Raw genomic sequence first — 26,485 nt, 5'->3', positions numbered from 1 at the left:
TCGAGGTGAGTGGTTTGCAGTGGTTTAGCGTTTAGGGGCCAGGTTTTCATGCATAGTGAGATGTACGAACAGCACAGTACACCTCGGTGAAGATTTGACGTCATTTGGCGTGAGGAAAGATGAAATTTTGTACTATGTTCTCTCGCACTAGCTTGATTGTACCCTGTTATAGATCCATCAAGCTAGGGTGAGAGAACATAGTAGCAATATCATGTCATCTTTGTGAGACTTTCCTCACTCCAAATGTCATCAAATCTCCACTGTGGGATACTGTGCTGTTCGTACGTCTTTAGTCTGAACATAAAACTAGCCCCTAAACCACCAATAACACTTCACCTCGAGCTATTAGATGGCCCTCCTATTGGCATATAAATACTTGACTACTATGAAGGCCTTATAGATAGGCGCGCTCTCTCTCTCTGTCTGCAAAATAGGAAGTATCACGGGGTGTGAAAAGTTTACCGCACCATACGATACTATCTATGCAAAGCGCTATGTTACCGTGTGGCATGGTAACTCTAAAATTACTCTAAACACAACAGTTTTCCTTATCGCAGGTGTTAGAGAATGTCCTGTTTTGTGTATTGCTGCTTTGGTAAAATGATAACCTATGCGATCCCTGCAAGACCCTTTGATGTCTAGAGAGTCTCTTAAAATATCCTTTTTGGACAATCTTTCAGCATATAAGTGCCCCCCCCCCCCTTTTTTTTTTTTAAACCTAGTGGCCCTTCTCTGTACCCACTCATTCTCAGAGAAGTGATGGAAAAAAAATTTATACAATAAATATTTAATATTCTGTAGCAGGGTCCATAAATGTAGATAAAGCCAGTGGAGTTTCTAAAATTCTAACTATACATATTGCCTATCAATATAGGTAACACAATACACTATTTATAATAGTATTACTTATTTAACTGCTGTTGTGTTTCATTTTATCTATACCTCCTACACCCTACTAAAACTTGTGGAAAACTTACAGAGAAGATACTAGTCACAGAAAGATAAGGAAACTTATCATTACGGAAATAACTCATCACAAAATCAGAATTTTAAAAAGTGGGTTTTGCTAAACACAGACATTAGGTTATGCTCTTGCAAGTCGCAACACTGACTGCACTAGGTCACCTCTGAGTAATGGAAATCTCCGCTTAAACATTTTTGGCAGTGGGCAATAAGCATTAGATCTCATTTCCAAGACTTACCAGCTGGGTTTTGTCATTAACATTTATTAACAATCTTAGATAAGGCTTTCAACGTCTAATCCTCACTAAGCAAATGTTTTGTATGGTCCTCCAGAGGGCTCTGCTATGACAAATTGCTGGCATAGATTACATCCCCATGGCTATGCACCAGAGGCACTACAAAATTAACATGGTACTAATCCAATTTAAATAAGAAACTGCATAAACAATCATCAGAGCTAGAGCAGCTCTACAGTAAGTATCTTTGAAGAGGAAAAAAGGCATAAAAGAAAAAGTTTCTGAACATCAATTTAATAAAAATATTGCTTTATTTTATAAGGATTTTTAATGTTCAGCCACACTGGCTTCTTTTGAAAAGCATGAGGAGATTCAAATTACTACTGTATTTCACAAAATTATTTACATACTGAGCAAATGTATATGTATGGAAGGCATTCATAATTTGAGTAAGACTAAAAAGAATAAAAACATTATGATGCATTTATTCTATGGTTATATTATACCTGCTTTAATCTTGCAAGTTCTTTTAAAGCTCGTCCCCACTGTTGCTTATAGTGCAGCTTTGACTTTGTAGATGATTCCAATTTTCTTTCAAGTTCAACCTAGTAGGGAGTGAGATAATATCAGCTGAACACTATACCACTGGAAACATAACCACTGAAAGATGATATATACAAAACGTCTGACTTAAGAAAAGAGTTTATGTAGTGTAACATACATTATCATCTAAAGCCGTTATGTAATTTAGCATAAATATTATGGCAGATGAACATTTTCTTGTTTAAAATATAGACTAAGTTTTATTGCCTAACAACTTGTCTAAAACATACCAGATTAGTCTAAGACCTTTAGACAGCAAGTATAAATCCCTTTTCAAAACTGTCAAAGTACTAAAAAAAAACAACAAATTTTTTTATAACAGGATCTATTTAGCTGTTAGTGTTCCAACCAGTCAGTCTACACATATTGGCTGAATGTATACATTTTATATTAGGCGCACATCAGGACCATTTACTGGGAAAGTCTCAGTCAATTTGATTATTCATTGGAAAAAATGTTAATCAGGTAAAGTACTGACATCCTGAAAAGGTGGGCGCACAGATCCAATCTTAAAAAAAACCAAAAACCAAAAACAACTGGAAAGGCAATCCTAAAAATCACACTGCAAGGTTCACAATGCAGGCATATTTCAAGCATGCATCTTTTATGATTTTGGAAGAATGCTCTGAAAAGAGTGCAGCTGAAAATCCATGCACTTTGAGAAAAAAGGAATTGTAAGAGTTCTTGAGCAACCTAAAACAGAGAGTACATTTTTGCTCAGTAATAATTACAAAAAGTTAAAAAAAAAAAAAAAAAGTCACACATAGGGCAATTTTTCACATTCTATATTCTTCCAAAAAAAAAAAAAAAAAGGTAAAGACCACCACAGAACATAACTTTAGAACCTTTTAATGTAAAGCAAAATAATTATATTAAAAATCAATTTGTTTACATTCCTGTGGTAGACAGGGGGAGGGGGTGATGTAAGAAGAGCCAAGCACGGCCATATTAGAAAGCAGTTCAAGAGGTTTATTGAGGCTGTTAGGCCGAAAGCAAAACAGCTTCTTAAGCAGCATAATACACAGGAACAAAAAAATATATATGTTGCTTCTTGTCAGCAAAATAAATCAGAACAGAAATACAGCTTCCAGTTAGCATCAACAACTGGCATGCATAAGAATTAGTAAAACAAATTACCACTGTCCTAAGATTCTCAGGGCAGCACATCTGCTGTCTTCAATATGCTAACAACTCCTGAGTATAGTCTGCAAGTTAGGATGTTCAGGCTTCCTTGAATATAGGTGTATCTGCACCTGAGAAGACTTTTCCCTAGAATTCAATCCATGCCCCTCATGTACAGCAACAGGATTAAATATTAGGTAGTTTTGGTCTCTACACTATATGGTTCTCTTTTCTTTATGAATCATTGTGCCAATGCAAATGGATTTGCTGTTCTTTATGTCAACCCATGTGAATCATGAGTCAAATGAGTAATGATACCAACTGCAAAGATGCATTCTAATATTACCTACTATTCATATTAAGATTTAATAAAGCAAAATTGCATTTTTGAAAAGATGTTCTCTAATGAATGTACTGTAATGAGTCACACATGGGTTACAGCACTTTGTCTCCTACCAGCACAGAGGATGTTTCCAGAGCGTTCTAGGAAAACTCAGTATGCATGATACTAAATGTGCTATCATTCGGTTTATCAATTAGCAAAGCTTAGAAGAAAAAGGGGCAGAGAACAACTCCAAGGGGACTCGGGTGGGTTGTGTGGTTCTGTGCATTGCTGCAATTAGAACACACCTATTACAGGTAACTAATTTAGCATATTTGCTTACCATAAACTGCATTTCCCATAAATAGCAGGATAAATTAGCCATTACATGCTGATGATGTCATCCTGCGGCACTGAATGGACTTGTCTCTCCAAGCTGTAGAGCATGGAGCTCTATTAAGCTTGTGCAGGAGTTCCAGTGTGAGCACTGCCTCATAAGCCTCCTCAGTCAGTAACAGAGTTAAATGTAGCTGTGTAGTCAACTCTCCAGAGAGGTGGGCAGGTATTCCATGGCTAATATATCCTGCTATCTACTGAAAACAAAGTTTACAGTAAGCAAACACGCTTTTTCTGTTGATAATCAGGCTGAATCAGCCATCAAATGTGGGGAGTCCTAAGTTGAGGGTAGCAGCTGAGTGACTATTTATTAAGCAATCCTAGCTCCACTATGGAGCGTGTACTACAGCGAGAATAGATTTCACAGAACTGCTTGTTTCAAACCTATTGTCAGATATTGAGATGTTATCAAGACAGTAATCTGACATAAATGTGTGGAATGCAGACCACATCACAGCTTTGCAGATGGGTTCTTCTTGAAGATGAGCAATAGAGGAATCCATGCTCTTACTTCTTGAACCTCAACAATCTGCCTATTGAAGTCCTAAGTCATAGCAGTGAAGGATGCCATGACTTAGGATAAAGTCCACTTGGCAACTGCTATTCTTAGGTGGTTTGGGTCCTATGAGACGAAAAGCCGGTTAGTTTGACGATGAGATTGCGTGCATCTTTTGTAATATGCCAAAGCCTGCTTCCAGTCTAAAGTATAAAGGACTTTCTCACTCTCATGCATATGGGGCCTTCAAAAGAAAGTAGGTAGAACAACAAATTGATTGATATGGAAAGCTGAAACTGCTTTTGGTAGGAACTTCAGGTGGGTTCTGAGAACCACTCTGTGGTGATAGAACTGCAGAAATGGAGAGTAGTGAATGAGAGCTTGGAGTTTGATGGCTCTTCTCGCCAAGGTTTAAAAAGACAATCAACTGAGAAAGAGCCACATTTAGATATCATGAAACAGAAAGTTTCTGTATCAGGGGTTTGACCATTCATGAAACAAGATATGATCAGATTCAGGGAGATTAGTTTGCTATCCAACTAGGTGTGGAAAGCAGCCATGGCGCTTATATGTACCCTCACTATGGCAGTGATAAGGCCAGAGTTAGAGAGACAAAGCAAGTATTTTAAAAGCTGTGAAGATTCACATGACAAGGGGACAGAGTAATGTTGATGACTCCAGATGGAGAACTTTTTCTATTTGAAGGTGTAGTTTTCCCTGGTTTAGAGCTTTTTGAACAAAACCAATATGTATTCAATCTCGAATGGTAGGTGAAGATTTGCTGTTACTGAGTGTTCCAATATAAACAATCCAGGTGTTGGCTTAGAAGTACTAGATATCAACAATAAAAAAGATCCAGCTCAATGAAAAGGAGTGTTTGTTGAAGCTCTGGGAATTCCTCATATAGGGCCGCTGAGGGCTACAAGCTAGGTTAGGACTTTTCAGCTTGGAGAAGAGACGGCTGAGGGGGGATATGATAGAGGTGTTTAAAATCATGAGAGGTCTAGAACGGGTAGATGTGAATCGGTTATTTACTCTTTCGGATAATAGAAAGACTAGGGGGCACTCCATGAAGTTAGCATGGGGCACATTTAAAACTAATCGGAGAAAGTTCTTTTTTACTCAACGCACAATTAAACTCTGGAATTTGTTGCCAGAGGATGTGGTTGGTGAAGTTAGTGTAGCTGTGTTTAAAAAAGGATTGGATAAGTTCTTGGAGGAGAAGTCCATTATCTGCTATTAATTAAGATGACTTAGAAAATAGCCACTGCTATTACTAGCAACGGTAATATGGAATAGACTTAGTTTTTGGGTACTTGCCAGGTTGTTATGGCCTGGATTGGCCACTGTTGGAAACAGGATGCTGGGCTTGATGGACCCTTGGTCTGACCCAGTATGGCATTTTCTTATGTTCTTATGTTCATACAGCTCTAGAAGGCGCTAGGGCTTTTTAATCATTGGAATCCCAGAGTTGATGATTCTTAGAAAATCTATCATATACGTGAGAACAAGCAATCAACTATATAGATTGTGTATTACCAGTTCTGTAGAATTCAATTCTGAAGCTGCTGGTGTGTTATAACATAGAACCTCTTATGCATACTGCATGTTGTCAGACATTGCAATGTTTCAGGAGAGCAAGATGGCGTCCTAGAGAGAAGACGCATCGAATTGAGCTCCTGAACGCGTGGTGTTTTTTCTTGCTTTGAACAATGCCACATACGAAAAGAAAGGGGAAGATAAGGGAGGGAGCCTCAACCCCCCTTGGACCTACCCCAGTTCAGATGAGGATACAGGAATTCTTCGGCGCGGTGGGGATTTTGCCGGGAGAGACGGCTGTGGCACGGGAGTTGGAGCGGGCTTCCATGTCAATCGACGAACCATCTCTGAGCCCCGGCGCTCCAGCTACCCCTTCCTATCCTGCCCACGGAGACTCGCTGGAACCGGTGGACTCCTTGCTGCCGGAGAAGCAGCAAATGGAGGAAACGTTTGAGGCGGGATTTCCAGCAGGCGCAATTGGGCACTCTCAGGGGGAGAGGACCTTGGCAGCCCTGAGAGAATTAAACATCGGAACAGCGAGTAGTGCAGGCAGTATTCTGCTGGGAAACACTGCCGCTGGAAGGAGACAAACAGATCTGGAAGGACTGAGACAAACATCGTAGGATATACCGGTAATCTCTATAGAGTCTAAGCTCATAAACAAGCCTGAAAATGTAATGTTAGACTAACTCTGGACTGGGATAGCTACTTTGGAAAAAACAATTGTGTCACTTACGATGATGGTAAAAGCCTTTCAAGACCAGTTCAATGTAGTTAATCCTATTGTGTTATCCAATACAACAAAAATACAAGAAATGGACCAACAAATACATATAATTCAGAAGATCCAAGCAGACTTAATTCAAGGAGACTCTAGACTTGAGAAAAGAATGGAACTATTGGAAAACAACTTTAGATATAACAATCTTAGATTAATTAATCTTCCTAAATGCAAACTAGTCTCACCTAAAGAGCAGCTAAAAATTTTTTTCAGGATTCATTGTCAATTGCCAGTGGAGATTTACCAAAAATTCAAAAGGCCTATTTTATAACTGGGCCTTGAAAAAAGAAAATGGTGGACGAACAGAGGCCACTGAAGATCGGAATAGGCCCCCAGAGACTTCTTCACCATTGGAAGATTTGACGGGATTTCTTGAGACAACTCAAGAAGAGCAAATTGAGGAAAGAGGAATATTACTAACAAAATTTGCAATTCCTGAGGAAAGAGACATGATCTTAAAATCATTTTACAGAAATAGAAGCAAGCTCTATTTAGGAGGGAAAATCTGGGTTTTCCCAGATATTACAAAATCAACGCAAATGCGAAGGAAAAAATTTCTTTCATTATGTCCTAGAGCACGGCAACTGGGTGCCAAAATAATGATTAAATTTCCCTGTAAATGTTCTTTGAGTATTGGAAACAATAGGTATGTGTTTATGGAGCCAGACCAGTTAGAGACTTTCCTAAATTCAAGAAGTGAATCTCAACCAGCTTCTTTTAGTAGTACTGGAATAGTTTAAACAAACCCACCACTCTCTTTTGAGAAGAAATTTCCTTTTTCTGCTCCATTAATGTTACATTTTTGCTCTCTCAATTTGCATGGTATATTCAGATAGTAATAAGTAGAAATTACTTGGAAAATATAGATACAGTGAAACTTTAAGGATAATATTTGAATAATGGGATTTTTTGAATGTATGTTTCCTGTTAAAAAAAATTTTTTTATTGCCTTATTGTAAAGTACTATCTGGATTTTATGGCATGTATTAATGCTTGTGATAATTGATAAAAGTTAATAAAGAGAAAATTAAAAAAAAAAGACATTGCAATGATTCGGGTAGTCCTTCAGGGAAACTGAATGGTTAGATGCAACTGGCGGGTGCAACTGGTAAGCAACCTAAAGTCGGAAAAATATAAACAAACAGTCCTTTTGAAGATAAAAACATCTTTAACCAACGGCGGGAAGAATTATATATCAGGACACTTACTTGTTGTTATAAAGCGGTCAATAAGTCAATGCGATGAGACCTTTAAAAATGTTGAAACAAGGTAGGCATGAAAACGATTAATATTTATACAGCATTGAGGCACACAGTTTTAAAGGATGGAGCTTTGAAAACCGAAAAAAAAAAACTTACGCATGCAGTGCGATCCTACTGCATACCCCGGGTCTGTCATTGATAGCGATCAAAAGAAGGACACTGACATTTAAAGGCTGCTGGAGGCCGCCAATTCCGAAGATTGATGGGCAGATATGACGTCAGTATGTCCAAAAAAGGACATGTACGTCATGCAGCAGCCATTTTGAAAAAGGCTGGGGAAGCCTATCTACCCTTAAATGGATTAGTACGTCATCAAGTAGTCATATTGTCCGCTGATCCCAGTGAACAGATGAGCAGAGAAGACGTCAAAATGTCCAAAAAAGGACAAACGCGTCATAGGGCGGCCATATTGTTTAAATCGGGGAAGCCTCATTTTGCTTACAAAACGATGCTAGCGCGGAAACCAAATCATGACAAAAGCAGTTTGTGGGATAAGTTAAATTAAGGAGAACCATTCAGTTTTCTTATTCAAACCTGTCTGTTCCATACATTGAAGGCGAAAGATCCATTGATTCTCCTTTAATTGAGTGTAGATTGCCTATCTCCACCCCGCCACAGGTGGGGGACATATTCCAGAATAAACCACTTAAAATCTTCAAAAGAGTGGTTAAGATTGATGCAATGTTGAACTGTGGGCGCCTTGATGTCCTTATTGTATGTTAATACAGTTTTTATGTTCACTTAAACGGATGCGAATACGCCATTTAGTCCGGCCAATATATATCAACGAGCAGGGGCATGACAGACCATATACAACATGTGTTGTGTTGCAATCGACCCTTTGTTTTCTATATATTTTCAAACCACTTCTAGGGTCCGTCCACTCAATGCCTGTGAGTGCTTGTGCACAAAAAATGCATCTCCCACATTGGGTTTGACCTTCTGTGCTGGCAATCAATTTGGGCTGTGGGGATGCCCTCACAATATGTTGCTTGATGTTGGTTCCTCTGGAGTAAGCAAACATAGGAGGTGATTGAAAGATGGAATGTGGACTGAGGACATGCCAATTTCTTTGGATAATGTTTTTAATGTGTTGCGTAGATACTGTATGGGGCAAAATGCAAATGAGGTTGGGTGATGGTGGTTTATTATGGTATTGTAGCAATTGATCTCGATCAGAGAATCTAGCTCTTTTAAAGGTTCTTTTAATGGTATAGTTAGGGTAGCCTCTTTCTTGGAACATGTTGCCTAACTTGATGGCTTGATCTATGAACTCCTCTTGTTCTGAACATATTCTGCGAATTCGAAAGAATTGTCCAACTGGAAGGCCTTCTTTAAATCGTTGCGGATGATGGCTCTCAAATCTGAGAAAATTATTTCTATCTGTAGTTTTACGATATAATGTAGTTTGAATCCCTGTAGATTTTTATTTAATGAGGATGTCTAAGAACGCTAGTTGATCTTGATGATGCGATAATGTAAACTTCAAGTTAGGATGGGATTAAGCCAATTATGAAATTGGAACAAGCTGTCTTCGGTGCCAGTCCAGATAAAGAAAATGTCGTCAATATATTGTGACCATTGTCGTATGTGTGCAAAAAACTGTGATGGATAAACTATAGTTTCTTCAAATTTGGACACAAATAAGTTAGCTATATCAGGGGCAACTGGGGACCCCATCATGACTCCATGGACTTGTAGGAAAAATTGTTGTTCGAATGCAAAAAAATTATTGAAAAGTACCAATTCTGTTAATGCCAATAAAAATTCTGATGGAATGTGTTGTGGATGCTGTCTTTCTGATAAGATTTCAGTGATGAGGTCCAATGCCTCCTTTTGTGGTATATTGGGGTAGAGAGCTTCTATGTTGAGACTAACTAGAAATGCTTCTGGAGGAATGGGTTCCATGTGAGCCAGTTTCTGCAACATGTCGGATGTATCCTGTATGTAGGAAGCAGCCTGTCGAACCACTGGTTGTAGGAATATGTCTAGAAATTTAGCTAATGGTTCCAGAATGGAGCCATTGGCCGATATTATCGGCCTACAGGGTGGACTGTATAAAGTTTTATGTACTTTTGGTACCCCATAAATAACTGGAGTGCGTGGGAATTCCACGTTCAAGAAGTTGAATTCTTTTCATTGTTTCAGCATATTTAAAGGTCTCATCGCATTGACCGCTATACAACAAGTAGGTGTCCTGATATATAATTCTTCTGCCATCGGTTAAAGATGTTTTCATCTTCAAAAGGACTGTTTGTTTACATTTTTCCAACTTTAGGTTGCTTACTAGTTGCATCCGCCGGCATCTAACCATTCGGTTTCCCTGAAGAAGGACTACCCGAAACATTGCAATGTCGGACAACATGCAGTATGCATAAGAAGTTCTAAGCTATAACACACCGGCAGCTTCAGAATTGAACTCTACAGAACTGGTAATACACAATCTATATAGTGGACTGCTTGTTCTCACCTATATGATAGCTTTTCTAAGAATCATCAACTCTGGGATTCCAATAATTAAAAAGCCCTAGCATCTTCTAGAGCTGTATGCACTAGCTTGTAGCCTTCAGTGGCCCTATATGAGGTATTCCCAGAGCTTCAAATACTCCTTTTCATTGAGCTGAATCTTTTTTATTGTTACTGAGTGTTCAACATCCAAGCTGTGAGGCTGAGGGCTGAAAGGTTGGGAAGAAAGTGCACCCTGTCATCTTGAGTTAGATGAGCAGGGTCTAATCCCAGAGATATGGGAGGGCTGCTGAAAGCATGTCTAGATATGCATACCAAACTTGTCTGGGCCACACCAGTGCTATGAGGATCAGGTGTGGGTGTGATCCTGAAGGACTTTCTACACTGTTTTAGGTATGAGAGGAATTATTGGAAAAGAATACATGAGGCTTTGGCCCCAGTCAAGGAAAAAAACAACCTGTGACTGATCGCTTGGTAAAATGGAGCAAAATTGATTTAGTTTTATGCTTTGCTGTGATGCAGACAGGTCCACTGATGGTAGATCCCAGAAGTTGAATAGTCTATTTGCTACTGATTAATGCAGAAACCACTTGTGAGGCTGAAATATTCTGCTAAGACAATCAGTTAGGATGTTGAGATACTTGGCAGATAAGTCGCCTGCAGGATTGCTTCATGACATTCTATCCAGTTCCAGATCTTCAGAGCTTCTCAGAGGAGCCACAATCCTGTTCCTCGCTATTTGACAACATAGACTATGGCAACTTTGTTGCTTGTTTGGATCAGGATGCTTTTTAAAAAAAAAATGTTTATAACTTTTTATTTAGGGATGTACAAAGATTTATCAGTCAGTACATTATCTTCACAGCCAGTATGTCTTCCATATACTGTCATAGGCCCCATGCTTCTTAAGGACAGAAAAGAAAATCTTTTCGGATCAGGATGCTTTTGTTGCAGAGGTGAGAGCATGCCATACCATTCTGAGCTTCAAAGACTGATTTGGAAAAGAGATGTGTGTGAAAACTAAAAACCCTGGGTATAGAAAGATACCACCACGGGGGCTCCCCAGCCTCTGGTTGGAGGTGCCTGTTGCGAGAAGGAGTTGATGAGGAAACAACCAGAGCGGAGCACCTTCCTGAAGCACTTGAGCGCACAACCACCATAGCAATTCCCATGCTATCGGTGGTGTTATACACACTACTGAAGACAGGGTTGAGTGAACAGATCCCACTGAAATCTGAGACCCAAGACACCACTGGAGCTGTTGTATGTGAAGGAGGGTTAAAAGAACTAGTGGATGGCTGCCACCATATGACAGAGTGTCATTAGGAGCCACATGGCACTAGACCTTGGATTGACAAGTTAAGCATAGATGAGCGAGAACATGGTTGCCTTCCAATTACTGGGCAGGAATGCCTTCTGAAGCATGGAGTCTATCAAAGCATCTATGAAGTGAAGGGTGTGAGTGGATTGCAAATTTGATTTCTTGAAGCTGAGAAACCCTAAGCTCTGAAGATGTATGGTCACACCTAGAGTGTGGAGAATTACTTCAAGAACTTGCCAAGATCAGCCAGGTGTCCAGGTATGGGGAAACTTGAATCCATTGGTGACAAAGGTGCTCTGCCACTACTAGAAGGCACTTGATGAATATTCTGGATGCAGAAGAGAAGCCATATGGAAAGATTTTGCATTGGTAGTAGGACGAATCCATCTGTAACCATAAGTGAAACCAAAGGGTTGTGTGGATTGGAATGTGAGTATAGGTGTCCTTGAGATTTAGGGCACACATCCAGTCATCCTGTTGAATGTATAGGAGAATTGTGCTGAGGGAGTTCATTTTTAATTTCTCCTATAGGATATAGGTTTGTTGAGGAACTATAGGTTCAGGATTGGTCACAATCCCCCACAACATTTTGGGGATGAGGATGCATTTGAAGTAGAAACCCTGTTCGTGATGCAACGCAGAGAGGATTTCCACTGCCTGATGTTTGAGTAGAGATACTACCTCCAGATGGATCTGGTCTTTTATCTGTGAGACCATTTCTTGGAGCTTCTTTCCAAAAAAATCATCCCCTAAGCATGGGAGTTAAGCTAGTTCTCGGATGGAATAACTGTCTTTTCCTTCTTCATAGCTGACTCCATTACAATAGATTGGTATGGCAGGTATACCACATCAAAACCAGGAAATAAACTCAAAATATGAAGTGCAGTTTTCTAGATGGAAGAAAAGATATGATCATTTCCCACAATTTCAAATTAATGCCTTAAGAATGTCATGAGCTGGTAAGGCAGCAGGTTCAGCTTAGGGTATCCAGGATCTAAAGCAGACCTAGGAACTCTTTTCATGGACCTTTATCCTTGAGGACATGAATATCTAGTCCAGCTGCTAACTTTTCAACAAATTGACAACAGGTGAGGTCTATCATTGGAGAAGAATGCTGTGGAAAATCTGGATAGATCCAATGGTATTCCAGTGGATTCCTCATCTGATCTGAGAGGTACTGGCTCACTCAGCCAGGACTCCAATAAAGAAGGAGAAGAGGGACGTTTTTCCGGTTGAAGTTTTGGAAGAGCAGCCTGGTCTATAGCCTCCGGTAAACTGGACTCCGCTGCAATCAAGTGTGTACATGAAGAGTTTCTAATATGAGGTTCTGATGATGAACATACACCTGTAAGTGAATTTGGGACTCTAGTCAAGCATCACTGAAATAAGAGTTGAAAATAAGAGGCTGGAGTATTCCACCTGTATCTTTTGAGAGTGAGGTAAAGAAACTCATTAACCCTGCAATTTGGAATGTCCTTTGGTCTGAAGTGAGTTCAGGATCATCTTCTGAAACCAGAACTGGTTCTAACATAGTGAAAGGTCGCTTATTTGAGGACAGCAGCACTATTGGGCAGGATTTGCTGTTTTGTAACCAGAGATCTTCTGCTACCAATCTTGGAGGTTTTAGCCTTCTGACCAATGGAGGAGGTAAGGGCAATCTGACTCCTCCTCCATCAGATCTTGGATGGCCAGAAAATTGTTGTGTAGGCAATCCTCTCGGGTCCCAGGAGGGAGATGTCAAAAGCAATTTGGCTTGCATAGGGTAAACCAGGACATGTTGATGAGAAGGCATCCCTGATCAGAAGAGTAAAGATGCATCTATCTTAAACACAGAAACGATGGCAGAAAATGACCAAAAGATCCATTCAGTCTGTCCAGCAAGCTTATGCTAGTATCTGCCGTGCTGTGCAGGTTACCCCCATGCTTGTCAGTTTCCAAGACCATAAAAGTCAAGGCCCTGGTTGGCTGCAGTTTGAATCCAATTTCCCTTTATCCTTGCCGTGGAAGCAAAGAGCAATGCTGGAGCTGCATCAAAACTATCAAGGCTTATTTGTTAAGGGTAGGAACTGCTGCACCAGCAAGTTACCCCTACGCACTCTTTTCATTTCCATCCTCTAGCATTTAGGGCTTCATAGTGTTTATCCCATGCCTCTGAATTGTTTCTCTGTTTTCATCTTCACCACCTCCTCTGGAAGGGCATTCCAGGCATTCACTACCCTCTCCATGCAGAAATATTTCCTGACATTGGTTCTGTGTCATCCTTCCTGGAGTTTCATTTCGTGACCCCTTGCTCTACTAATTTCTTTCCGATGGACAAGGTTTGATGATTGTGCATAATTAGACTTTCAGATACCTGAAAGGTTTTATTATATCTCCCCTGCACCTCTTCTCTTCCAGGGTATACATATTCAGATTCTTCAGCCTCTCCTCATAAGCCTTCTGATGCTGACCCAACACCATTTTGGTTGCTCTTCTTTGGACTGCCTCTATGCTCTGTTTATACTTTTTGAGATATGGGCACCAGTACTGAATCGGGTATTCCAGTCCTGGGAACAACTTGCCTCAGTCAATTGGTGTAGGGTGCACGAATGTAGCTTGCGTTGCTGGGCCATGCATCAGGTGTGTCAATACACTGTGCTTTGAGTGAATCCATTGCTTCAGGTGTATCAATGCAGCATGTTTTGATAAGTGTAGGTGTACATTAATGCCTCAGACTTACAGTGCTTTGATGCACCATGAGTCGTAGCCTATAACAGTGCCACTGAAGAGGTACAGTCCAAAGGCATCAGCCTCGACTCACATCATGAGGATTATGTTTCTTTGATGTAGATAGGACCGACTCAAGGGATTAACGCTACATATGGTTTGATGGCATTCGAGCAACAGAATTCAACTCTGTAGCTTTGGCCTTTGCAGATGGGGACAAGAACTTAAGAACATGCCGTACTGGGTCAGACCAAAGGTTCATCAAGTCCAGCATCCTGTTTTCAATAGTGGCCAATCCAGGCTATAAGTACCTGGCAAGTACCCAAAAACTAAGTCTACCCCATGCTACTGATGCTAGTAATAGCAGTAGCTATTTTCTAAGTCAACTTGATTAATAACAGGTAATGGACTTCTCCTCCAAAAACTTATCCAATCCTTTTTTAAACCCAGATACACTAACCACATCCTCTGGCAACAAATTCCAGAATTTAATTGTGCATTGAGTAAAAAAAGAACTTTCTCTGATTGGTTTTAAATGTGCTACATGCTAACTTCATGGAGTGCCCCCTAGTCCTTCTATTATCCAAAAGAGTAAATAACCAATTCACATTTACCCCTTCTAGACCTCTCATGATTTTAAACACCTCTATCATATCCCCCCTCTTCTCAAAGCTGAAAAGTCCTAACCTCTTTAGTCTTTCCTCATAGGGGAGCTGTTCCATCCCATTCATCATTTTGGTCGCCCTTCTCTGTACCTTCTCCATCACAACTATATCTTTTTTGAGATGTGGTGACCAGAATTGTACACAGTATTCAAGGTGTTGACCGTATCTACAAAAAGACAAAGACAAGATGGAAGCGGTACAGAGAAGGGCGACCAGGAAGGTGGAGGATCTTCATCGCATGACGTATGAGGAGAGATTGAAGAATCTAAATATGTACACCCTGGAGGAAAGGAGGAGCAGAGGTGATATGATACAGACTTTCAGATACTTGAAAGGTTTTAATGATCCAAAGGCAACGACAAACCTTTACCATAAGAAAAAAATCAGCAGAACCAGGGGTCACGATTTGAAGCTCCAGGGAGGAAGATTCAGAACCAATGTCAGGAAGTATTTCTTCACGGAGAGGGTGGTGGATGCCTGGAATGCCCTTCCGGAGGAAGTGGTGAAGACCAGAACTGTGAAGGACTTCAAAGGGGCGTGGGATAAACACTGTGGATCCATAAAGTCAAGAGGCCGCCAATGAAGAGTGGGTGACTCGCCAGAATGATGGCTACTGCCTGGAGACAATACCCTTAGTCAATAAACATACACATGGTTACTGTGACTCCAACATCACTCTAAGATTCAACAGCATGAGGAAATGTGGAAAAAAGGATTTGCACTCACAATGACGGGAGTAGCTGGCTTGTTACGGCGGTTACTACCCCAAACCAAATATCCAGATTACTACCTCCACCTTCCTCTATTCCTGATGCCTTTCAACTAGCTTGATCACTCCATTCTTATACTTCACTTTCAATGCATATCCAGCATAGTTCTCTGCTTCAACAGCAGGGGAAAAGAAAAACTGTTACTTCACACATCCAGCAGAGCTCTCTGCTTAAACGGCAGGGGAGAAGAAAAAAGGGTTCGCACTCACAAAGCGGGGAGTAGCTGGCTTGTTACGGCGGTTACTACCCCAAACCAAATGTACCTGATACTTCACTCTCGACGCATATCCAGCATGGCTCTCTACTTCAACGGCATCGGAGAAAGACTGATACATCACGAATTTCCAGCATAGCTCTCTGCTTCAACGGCAGGGGAAAAGAAAAACTGATACTTCACGCATATCCAGCATAACTTCAACGGCAGGGGAGAAGAAAAAAGGATTCACACTCACAAAGCGGGGAGTAGCTGGCTTGTCACGGCGGTTACTACCCCAAACCAAATGTGCCTGATACTTCACTTTCGATGCATATCCAGCATAGCTCTCTGCTTCAACAGCAGGGGAGAAGATAAACAACCAATAAGGGCTGTATAACATAATCTGGGTAAAAACAAATAAGCATGGGTGTAGCTTGCTTATTGCGGCGGTTACTACTCCTACTACCTCTAACTAATCAAGCTAGATATTTCACTTGGATGCAGCTCCTCCACCGCTCTCTACATTAATGGCGGGGGTGGAAGGGAATTAGAACCAAGAGCTAAGAGAAACAGATAAGTATGGGAGAAGAAATGAGGGAAGCTTGCTGGGCAGACTGGATGGGCCATTTGGTCTTCTTCTGCCGTCATTTCTATGTTTCTATGTTTCTATGTTTCTATGTTTCACTGTGGAGCGGATACAGGGACATTATGACATTTTCAGTTTTATTCACCATTCCCTTTCTAATAATTCCCAACATTCTGTTTTTGAACGACTGATTCAAATGCTTTCCCGAGAAGGCAGAGAATGCTGCATTGCAGGAGGAAGACCTACTGCCACTCCTTAAGAGATTTACACAGCTCTTCCATTCCTACCTGGAGCATTCTGAGTGTGGAAACATCCATCCGCAGATTTCATAGTTTTTCTGGTTGTGATCTGGTCCTAGAGAGTGGTTACAACACTCATGGTCATAGGTAAAGGACATGATTTTTTCACATTGGCAGATCTTAAATCCATTCGCTGTTGTAGATTTTTTCTTCTGGCATGACATTTTCCTCTCTTTTTTGAGGTACCAATTAAAAGCTCTTTTTGTGTGACTACAGAAGCACCAAGGCAAGGCAGAAAAAACTTTTTGAAATACATTGTAAGGGAAAAGTAGAGGAGAAACTAAGTACACGTCTGTGCTTTAGCATGGACAAAAAATGACTGGGGAGGCTCATGAGACAAATCCTGCACATGTTCAGTAGAGCTCAAAGCTCTACAGCTTGGAGGGAGAAGTCCGTTTGGTGCCATTAGATAATGTCACCCAATTCAGCATGCTTATTGATAGAATATGCTTTTTCTGATGACAGATATAAGCAACAGAACCACACACATTGGATCTCTTAACTAAGGGCTTTTTTCCCCTCCCAATAAAAGGTGAAAGACAAGATGCCAACAGGCAATCAAAAAAATACTTTGAGGAAAAAACATCCAGTTTTGTATTTTCCCTCCTTTTGCAATACACCAAAACATAGAACAAGAAAGACAACTTTAAACCATTAAAATGTATTTTATTTATTAGCTTTTTATTAGCTTTTGGGCTAAATGGGCTCATGCAAGGTGGGTGAAGAAGAGGAAGTCAGACTCTACTCCACAATCAAGCTATCAAGAATGGACAGTCTAAACCAGCATCTAGAAGGAAGGCCATGTCAATACAATAACGATTGGTAAATATGTTGACTGAGCTCCTAGTTGCAGCTTTACAGTTCTAAGGCGGTAGGCCTTAGATTGGGAACAGATAATGCCATGGCCCTGGTAGCATGGGCCTTGATATGCCCTTTTAAGGTCAGATCTGTCAAAGCATAACAGTAAGAAATGCAGTTATAAACTCAATTAAGACATAGTGGTCTTTTGCATAGCAAAGCCCAGCCTGTTGGGATCAAAAGAAACAAAAAACCTACAAAGACTTTTAAGGCTTTTACTCCACTTATAAAAGACAGCTCTCTTATAGTCTACATGTTTAGCTCAGACAATCAATGCATGGATGAAACAATGGTGCAGGGAAGTGTGTTATATGTTTGTTAGGAACTGGGAAACATTCTGGGGAAGGGGGAGCCAATATCGACAGGTTTAGAGGGCGATATCTTCAAAGGATACTGGCAAACCAAGTTAGAATGTTCTGGTAGAAAGGTGGTTACAAAAGCTGAAAAAACCCCCCAGATGTATTTAAATACAGAGCTTGCAGATAAAAATGACTCCAAACTGCCTGCATCATTTGACAATAAGTTGGTTGTGGGTACATATAAAAATAGAAATATAAATAAAACTACTTTAAAATGTTTGTATGCAAACTCCATAAGTCTGAAAAATAAAGCTGGAGAGTTAGAATGTATGGTGCTAATGGGAGATAGAGACATAATAGGCATCTCCGAGACCTGGCAGAAGGAGGATAACCAATTGGACACTGATACCAGGATACACAATATATCGATATGACAAGGCAGATAAAATTGTTGGAGAAGTGGTACTATATGTTAAGAATGGCACAGAGTCAAGCAGGATACAAGTCTTGCAGTCAACAAACTGCACTCTATCCTTATAGATAGAAATTCCAAGGGTAAAAGGGAAGAGTTCAGTAGTGTGGATATTTTGCCATCACCTGACCAGGATGAGGAAACAGACTGCGAACTGCTAACAGGTTAGACTGGATAGTAAAATGGGCAACACAATAATAGGAGACTTCACTTACACTAGTATCGATTGGGTAAATGTCTCATCAGGACATGCAAGGGAGGTAAAGTTCCTAGGAGCCATCAATGACTACTTAATGCAGCAGTTAATCATGGAACCAACAAGAGGGCGGGAATTATGTTAAATCTAGTTCTCAGTGGAACACTGGTGCAAGACATAAAGGAGGTTCATATTAAAAGCCATTTAGACGGATAACTCAAAAGTTATCCATCTAAATGGCAAAGCTAACATATTAAAAGACTTATGTTCCTAAATTCTAGCCGGATAATGAGTTATGTGACTAGAATTTAGGAGCATAAATTGGGAGTGTTCTGGAAACAGGCAGGAAGCATTTCAGGAAGGAGAGGAGTTAGCCGCATAAGTTGAGCAGCTAACTCTACAATACTATATGAAATGAACAGTTTCAATAAACACAATCTATACATTTAAATACTAACTTTAATATACCTAACGTATTCATAATATCACATCGTGTATCATTTCAAAAATTGTTAAAAATTTTATAGCAAAAATCAACTGAGACCAAAAATTCACTAAATTCATTAATTTTTCACACTATCCCAATACATTAAACCACACAAAATCCCTAACATTCACACCACACATCCACCTCACGCATTCAATAAATGATACTTTCAATAATTAAACACAATATTCTTCCTATGTGTTGCTAATAACAGCACATAGGCAATGGTTACAGGAGATCCTCAGTATTATCATTAGAAAGACTTTGGCAGTTATTAAAACGTTCCAAGTTGGCTGATACTTAACTTATGGAGTACAACAATCATATTTCCAAAAACAGGAAGGCTGTCCATTAAAACCAACAAGCTTCTACCATAAACACCTGTGAGTAAAATTTTCCACACTCCAATGACTGAAATAGTGGCTATTGACCACTATGCCTCATTGTTCGATATTTCAACCATCCTAATGTTATTTGAATCTCTTTCCCAATGCTGTGGCTCACAATTTGCTTTTCAAAAATAGTCTCGGTCACCTTCCATCGGCAATTGCCATCATAATACTGTCATGCTACAGTTGTATTCCTCTAATATAACCAAGTGTTTCCTTCATTAATCCTCTTTTGAAACCTCATTATCCCCTAGATAATGCCCATGGTAAGAAAAAGGGGCATGTTTATGGTAATTTAATAATTTACGCACCCCGCAATACTTTTATTTGAGAGAGAGAGAGAGAACGCGCGCGAGAGAGAGCACCTATTTATAAGGCCTTCATAGTAGTCAACTATTTATCTCTCTATGGAGGGCCAGCTAATAGCTCAAGGTGAGGTGGTGGTGGTTTAGTGATTAGAGGTGAGTTTTAGATGCAGAGTGAGACCAATGAACAGCACAGTACACAGAGGTGAAGATTTGATGTCATTTGGAGTGAGGAAAGTTTCTACTATGTTATCTTGCCCTAGCTTGATGGTACCCTGTTATAGATTCCATAAATATGCCCCTTTTCTTACCACAAGCATTATCCATCCGTTATTATAGCATATTGATGAATCTAGGGGATAGTGAGGATTCAAAAGAGGATTGGCAAGTTCCTAAAGTAAAAGTCCATAAATAGTTATTAGCAGGTAGACTGGGGAAAGCCGGTGCTTATCTGTAGGAGTGACATACAAGAAACAAATCAATTTTAGGGATCTGACAGGTATTTGTGACCTGGAACTGGCCACTTAGACAGAATGCTGGGATTGATGGACCTTGGTCTGACCCAGCATGGCACTTCTTATGTTCTTAGGCTTGTCAGAGAATCAACTTTATTTCATTCTATACTTTAAAAACTAAATATTGCATATAAGCCCCCTGTGGCTTCTAAGCCTCAGGTTGGGTACCACTGCTTTAATGGGGCAAAATAAGAATTATTACTTAAGCCCAACTTATTTTGTAAAGTATTCTAAATCAATGTACATGTTTTCCAAGAGAGTACAAAATATGTGCCATGGAACTGGTGGGCAAAGTTCAACAAATTCACTCACAATTGAAAATATAGTCTTTTGGTGCATATTTTACCCAGAAGAAACAATTTATACAGCTTCTATCATATGTACCTGTATCCACAGGAAATATATTAACAGTATAATTAAGTTAAGCTATGTAATTGAACATAAGGCTTTATGATTAGGGTCTTATGTACCTAAGGCTTTCATTCATGGATTCCAATCTAAATATTTTTTTCACAAAATTAAATTATGCAGTTATCTATACTATACAAAAAGTTATGGCTGTGCATGTTTCCTTAAGAAAACAATATAATGTGCACTGCTATTCATTTCCCTTTTTCTTGACTATTGATGGATTCTTTGGTCATATTTCTATGTTTCGATTTTCACTCCTAATATATTTTCTTTGAGACTTTTACTTTTTTTTTTGGAATAAAACAGTGTGAACCTTTTAGAATCACCACACTACTTTAAACATCTCCTTCTTGTAAACACATGTCGAGAGGTTTCGACATCGCTGAATTATGAAGCATCAAACTCTCAGGATTTTAGGATCAAGCAGATGGCAATATGGACCTGGGCTAGAGACAGTCGGGTAAGTTATTTGTTCTGGGCTAGACCCAAAGACACTTTCTTAGATCTCCCCTTTGGTGAACCTTGCTCCCTCCATATGTCTCTCGATCCTTTTTGCTAGCAGCCCATGGCTTGTCACAAATCACCAATCCACACCAAAGTATAATGCAACCCATCAACACTTTCTGGAATTACCGTCAGCAACTATGCACTGTAATGTAGAGGGCAGAACAATTATTGAATAACTCAGAACTCAAGAGAATTCTCAACCAAAATGGTTACAACATTACACTGTACCAGAACAACTATGATACCATCTCCAAAAGATTTCCCCTTTCTTCCATTCTTCCCTTTCAACAAATAATGGCAGAAAAAGATCTAACTGTTCACTCAGTCTGCCCAACAAACATTTTTGGGGGTAGTAATTGCTGCTCCATGTAGGTTACCTTCCGTACCTTCTGTTAAGCCCTTGCCTTCTGTTAAGGGTAATTACTGCTGCTCCATGCAGGTTACCTCTTTTCTTCATTCCCATCCTTTAGTTACTAGGGATAGCGCAGTTGCTTACCTGCAACAGGTGTTCTCCTAGGACAGCAGGATGTTATTTCTCACAGATGGGTGACATCATCAGATGGAGCCTGGCATGGAAAATGTTTGCCAAAGTTTCTAGAAGCTTTGACTGGCACACTGAGCATGCCCAGCATGCCACTATCTGCACGTCCACGCGAGGTCCTCCTTCAGTCTCGTAACATAAAAAAATACAAGCGAAAAAATAACATAACAAAAATGAAGGAGAAACCAACTCTGCAGGGTGGCAGGCGGGTTTCCTAAAGACTAACATCCTGCTGTCCTAGGAGAACACCTATTACAGGTAAGCAACTGTGCTTTCTTCTAGGACAAGCAGGATGGTAGTCCTCACAGATGGATGAATACCAAGCTCCAGGCTGTTCCCATTAACAACTAAGACCAACAGGTACCGAACAAGGTACCAATGGGCACAATAACAACTGCCGTACTCTTGGGCAGTAGGGAAACAGCTTGGTTTCAACTTCCAGGGTGCTTTTGGTAGGAAGAGTTGGGTTTAAGTCTGGTAAGGATTGCACAGGACAGATTGGCCGAATCCACCATCTTGTCGACTATCCTTGTCCAAGCAGTAATGAGTGGCAAATGTGTGTAGGGAGCTTCATGTCGGAACCCTGCAGATTTCAATGGGGACCAGTAGGGAAAAGGAGATGGTTACCTCCTCCAAAACATACTTCCCACAGGAATGCGGGGTTCACATTCCTAATTTACTCCCAATTACATCTATGACCCAACTTTCAGCAGGAACGTATGGCCTACATTGCTCAAGTACAACTCACTCCTTAACAAGTGGAATATGGGACTCATCCATAAATTGCTACTTGTGGTCACTAATACACCCCACACATCTTGCACTCTTTTCCCCTCTGCTTTTCACGATCTACAGAAGTCCTTTAAAGGAAGTACTTACTCTCCATGGACCACCAGGCACCTCTCCCCACAATTCCTGTTTCCATCCTGCCAGCAGCACTCTGGTCCTCCTTTCGGGGGCACTCCTCCTTTCAGAAAACCCCTTCTCAACTTTCTCTTCTTTCCTGACTATGTCCTCTGGGGAAGAAAGCACCATCCACTTCAGGCCTCAGACCTTTCCCCTTCAGAGGAAAAGCCCCTGCAGGGCCTACACTCCAATGGAGGGGCCCCTGGGCCCACCATCTCAAAGGCTGGCTCTCTCAATCGTTTTACTCCATGCTGGAGGTTCTTAGCTTCCAGCCGACTCCAACTCCTACCAAACTCGACCCAGATTATATACCCTCCTAGACCACTTTTCTATAGGATAATCTTTCCAGCTCTCTTAAAAGGAAGCACACACTAGAAACCCTTAACAATTGTACTTGAACATTCCTATTAACCAGCATAACACAAAGGACAACATGGTTTCTTATGCCATCTAGTGGTGGTTCACTGGTACTGTGGCCCAATACAATTTTCTGCTTCTCCCAACAAACACACACCATAGAATTCTTCACTCAAAGTCTCTCTAAGTACCAAGCCCTCCGATGTGGCCCCAGTTTGGAGATCCTGTCACATTTCTAAGTGCCATCTTCATCCATCAACATATCAATGAGATGCTTGTGTTATGTTTAGATAAAAGCCAATAATACCCTTATTTACTCAGATGTAGATTGCTGGCAGAAGTTTAAATAGTAGGGGACTTTAAGAGCTTCAAACATTTATTTCCTCATATGAAATGAAAATCAGAAGGAAAGAGGGAAATTAAGAAGTTATCTTCTAAATGAACATTTATTTTAAATTGTTAATACTACTGTTTTAAAATAGCAGTTCATGCTGCCTGAAATCTTTGAGTAACAGGAACTGTTTCTCTAGAATGTGTCTGGTATAATGATAAGCAGAACAAAATAAAACTCCAAGCAGAGAGATTTAATCCCTATTCTTCCCCTTCAGGGGATCTGGTACCATGAGCATCATTAGCAACTATGCTGACAATTAGAAAGAAAATGAAGAGCTATTTTTGGAAACTTTTACTCCTGGCAACTGATTTTATACAGAATTTTATTGCTTGCTTTATTATGTCTATTTTTATCTTGATGTTTTATGTGATTCATTGTAATCCACCTTGTACAATTTTATTGAAAAAGGCAAAATAGAAATTTAAATACATTTTAAAAACTTCCTGTCAATTTTTTCCTCCATTTTATATCTCCTTCAAACTTACATTTAATCCATTCATTGAAATGAGGATCCTGGGTCAGGGACCATGTACTGGAGCTCCTTCCAGAATTCTGCCACCATAGGCTCTGAATGCAACCACTACTTGTTATCCTGAGGCAACAAGCATTACTCCATCCTCTCCTAGCCAGTGGATGTGAATACTGCCTCCACAGCATTGCCAGCTCTGGTCAATCGGGAGAACAGAAAAATTCAACCTGAGGATCAAACTGGCGACCTTATGACAGTGCACAATACTTACCAATAGAACCACTGGCCTGGCAAAATGCATTTTAAAAATAAATATTCCTGTAAATTGCTAAGGCAGGCTGTGGATTTAAATTTTACATTGAATAATTGACCTTTGCTGTTTATACAGCTGCTGAGCATCATATTAGCTATACTCCCAGCATGTTCCAGGACCTGTGTCAGACTAGCAATGCCCCTCTACAGCTACAGAATTGGGGAACCTACAAAACCACCTTTAAAAAAGTAATTAAATATAAATTACTTATGGTCAGACAACCTCTCTTTGTACCACTAGATTGAACTTAGGCTCTACTCCCATTTAGATACTCATGAGCACACTAGTAACGCATTTTTTCTGGCCCAATGACAGGGTTGGCAATAGACTTAGCAGTATACCCCACAATTGTTTGAATGCATTAGCACTAAAACTAAAATTTAGAAAGGAGACGGGTATACAAAAATGATACAACACACAGAATGTAACTATTGTAGTGATAATGTTTGGACTATTTCCTTCAAAGATACAGTGTATTTTGCTATTACATGTAATAAAACAGGAAAAATAATATACATATATCTATAGAAAACATTTAATCACCTGTCTTTTTAAAAGATGTGAAAAACAATTACAAAATCAGAATCAAAATGCTTACTTTTACTTGCTATAAGCAATCTGATACAGATGAACTCAAGCTAACTTTGCCTTGCTTTAAGAACATACTTTCACAAAGTCTTGAACAGGGAAACAAGTTGGCTCAAAAGATCAAACAGTTTGGGAGTTTTACAGGGTTTTTTTTTTCCCAAATGATAATGCAAAATATGCTCTTGCTTCAAGTTCCTATTTATTCTGAATGGAACTCAAAAGCAGTCTCTTTCATGTGAAATACTCTTGTGTTTCCCAAACCATTCATAATCTTCTCAGAAAAATTCTGTTTTAAAGAACAAAGGAATCTCCAATTTTTTCCCAGTTTAAATACAAAGAAAAAAGAAACACGCATTTCAATTGTAGGCATGCTAGAGACATCAGGTCTCTCCAGAAAACAAACAAAATATACAGTAGTTGCTCTGGGATGATACTGCAGAAGTATAACTTCAGTATGAAAAACGTGGTGGCATTGGATCTGCATTTTAGAATACTTTGTAAAATCACCAAAATGGAACTAAGTCCCAAGGACATTTAAGTCATAATAAAATACAATATCACCCCAAACATTATAAACTGCTTAAGATTAAGTATGGCAGCTTTTTTTGAGCTAACTAGCCTTAACTTAGAACAAAACCTTTATCCCTCAATGAGCCATATTCACATTGAGCCAAGTTTCCATGAAGCCAATTTAAATGTTTTCATGCTGACATTTTTAAGGGATAAAGCATTCACTCCACTTATTACTGTGCAGATTTTAAAACTGTGTGATGCAAATAAAATAAAATAAAGGCAAATGGAGGTCCCACTAAAGAAACAATGCCCTTTCTAGAATGTATTGTGTAATGGTAGTGTCTACATAAATACTTCACAGACTCATTAGCATGATTGACTGAAAAAAAAAATCTCCCATTCCTCCCCCTCAACTAAAGCAGTCTCTTCTGTCAGGAACTATGCCTCCTAGTTAGTTATAATTTACCCTTCTGCATGTCTTTCTGCCACTTTGTGATGGATAGCAAACAAAGGTTTAACAAACTCGTGACAAGAAAATATGGAGTGATAAAAGGACAGGCACACTACATACACCCTCATCTTATCAAAAACAGTTATCAAAACTAATTTAAATTCATCACTAGTGTGCCTCATTTTTAATTTTAAGCTAAGAGGGTATGATCAGAACCTTAGAATGAGTGTATTTTATATTTTGATTTGTAGGATCAACAAGTAATAATGATTATGAAAAAGCTCATAACACAGCAACATTTGTTCACTTAGAAAAGTGACATTTTCTACTAATCAATGGTTTATAACAACATTAATGATCTCTAGTGGATTTCAAATGAGTAAAGGACCACTAATATTACCAAAAGGATATAAACTGTCTATAAACCCAGAAGGGGGCAACTATTTTTTCCATAACACTCCTTCCAGTGAAAGCACTATCAAAATTTAATATGAGGGTGGTTCAAGTTATTCCCAGACTTAATGTTCCCAGCATATTGTAGGATAAATGTTTTCACTGGTATGTGCCAGTGTTCTACTATTATTCCTTATTTTGTAATGTGGTTTAACTGCACATGCACGAAAAGACAGATAAAATGGTGGACAGATGTACAAGTTGAGTTATGAAACAAAGTTATAACAAAATTTAGTAAACGACAGCATGATACTTCCTGAAATTCGCAAAAGACTTCAAGCACGTTTTAAGAAAAATTACTGGAAGCAAATGTTCTTGATGAAGGTCGTGCT

The 26,485-nt window shown here is 39.6% G+C and overlaps 1 protein-coding gene across 2 annotated transcripts in view; it reads right to left on the bottom strand.

Moving 5' to 3' along the window:
• CEP120 (centrosomal protein 120) overlaps positions 1 to 26,485 on the bottom strand; it is a 419,833-nt gene that overhangs the window by 56,477 nt on the left and 336,871 nt on the right. For both annotated transcript variants that reach the window (XM_029619774.1, XM_029619782.1), the window contains one exon: positions 1,706 to 1,804. In XM_029619774.1, the coding sequence (XP_029475634.1) occupies positions 1,706 to 1,804 (99 nt within the window). The remainder of the gene's footprint in view (positions 1 to 1,705; positions 1,805 to 26,485) is intronic.

Source organism: Rhinatrema bivittatum, chromosome 1 (genome assembly GCF_901001135.1).
Source record: "Rhinatrema bivittatum chromosome 1, aRhiBiv1.1, whole genome shotgun sequence".
NCBI classification, from domain to species: Eukaryota; Metazoa; Chordata; class Amphibia; order Gymnophiona; family Rhinatrematidae; genus Rhinatrema; species Rhinatrema bivittatum.
Note: the sequence above shows the minus strand (reverse complement) of the source record. Positions and strands in the feature narration are given on the sequence as shown.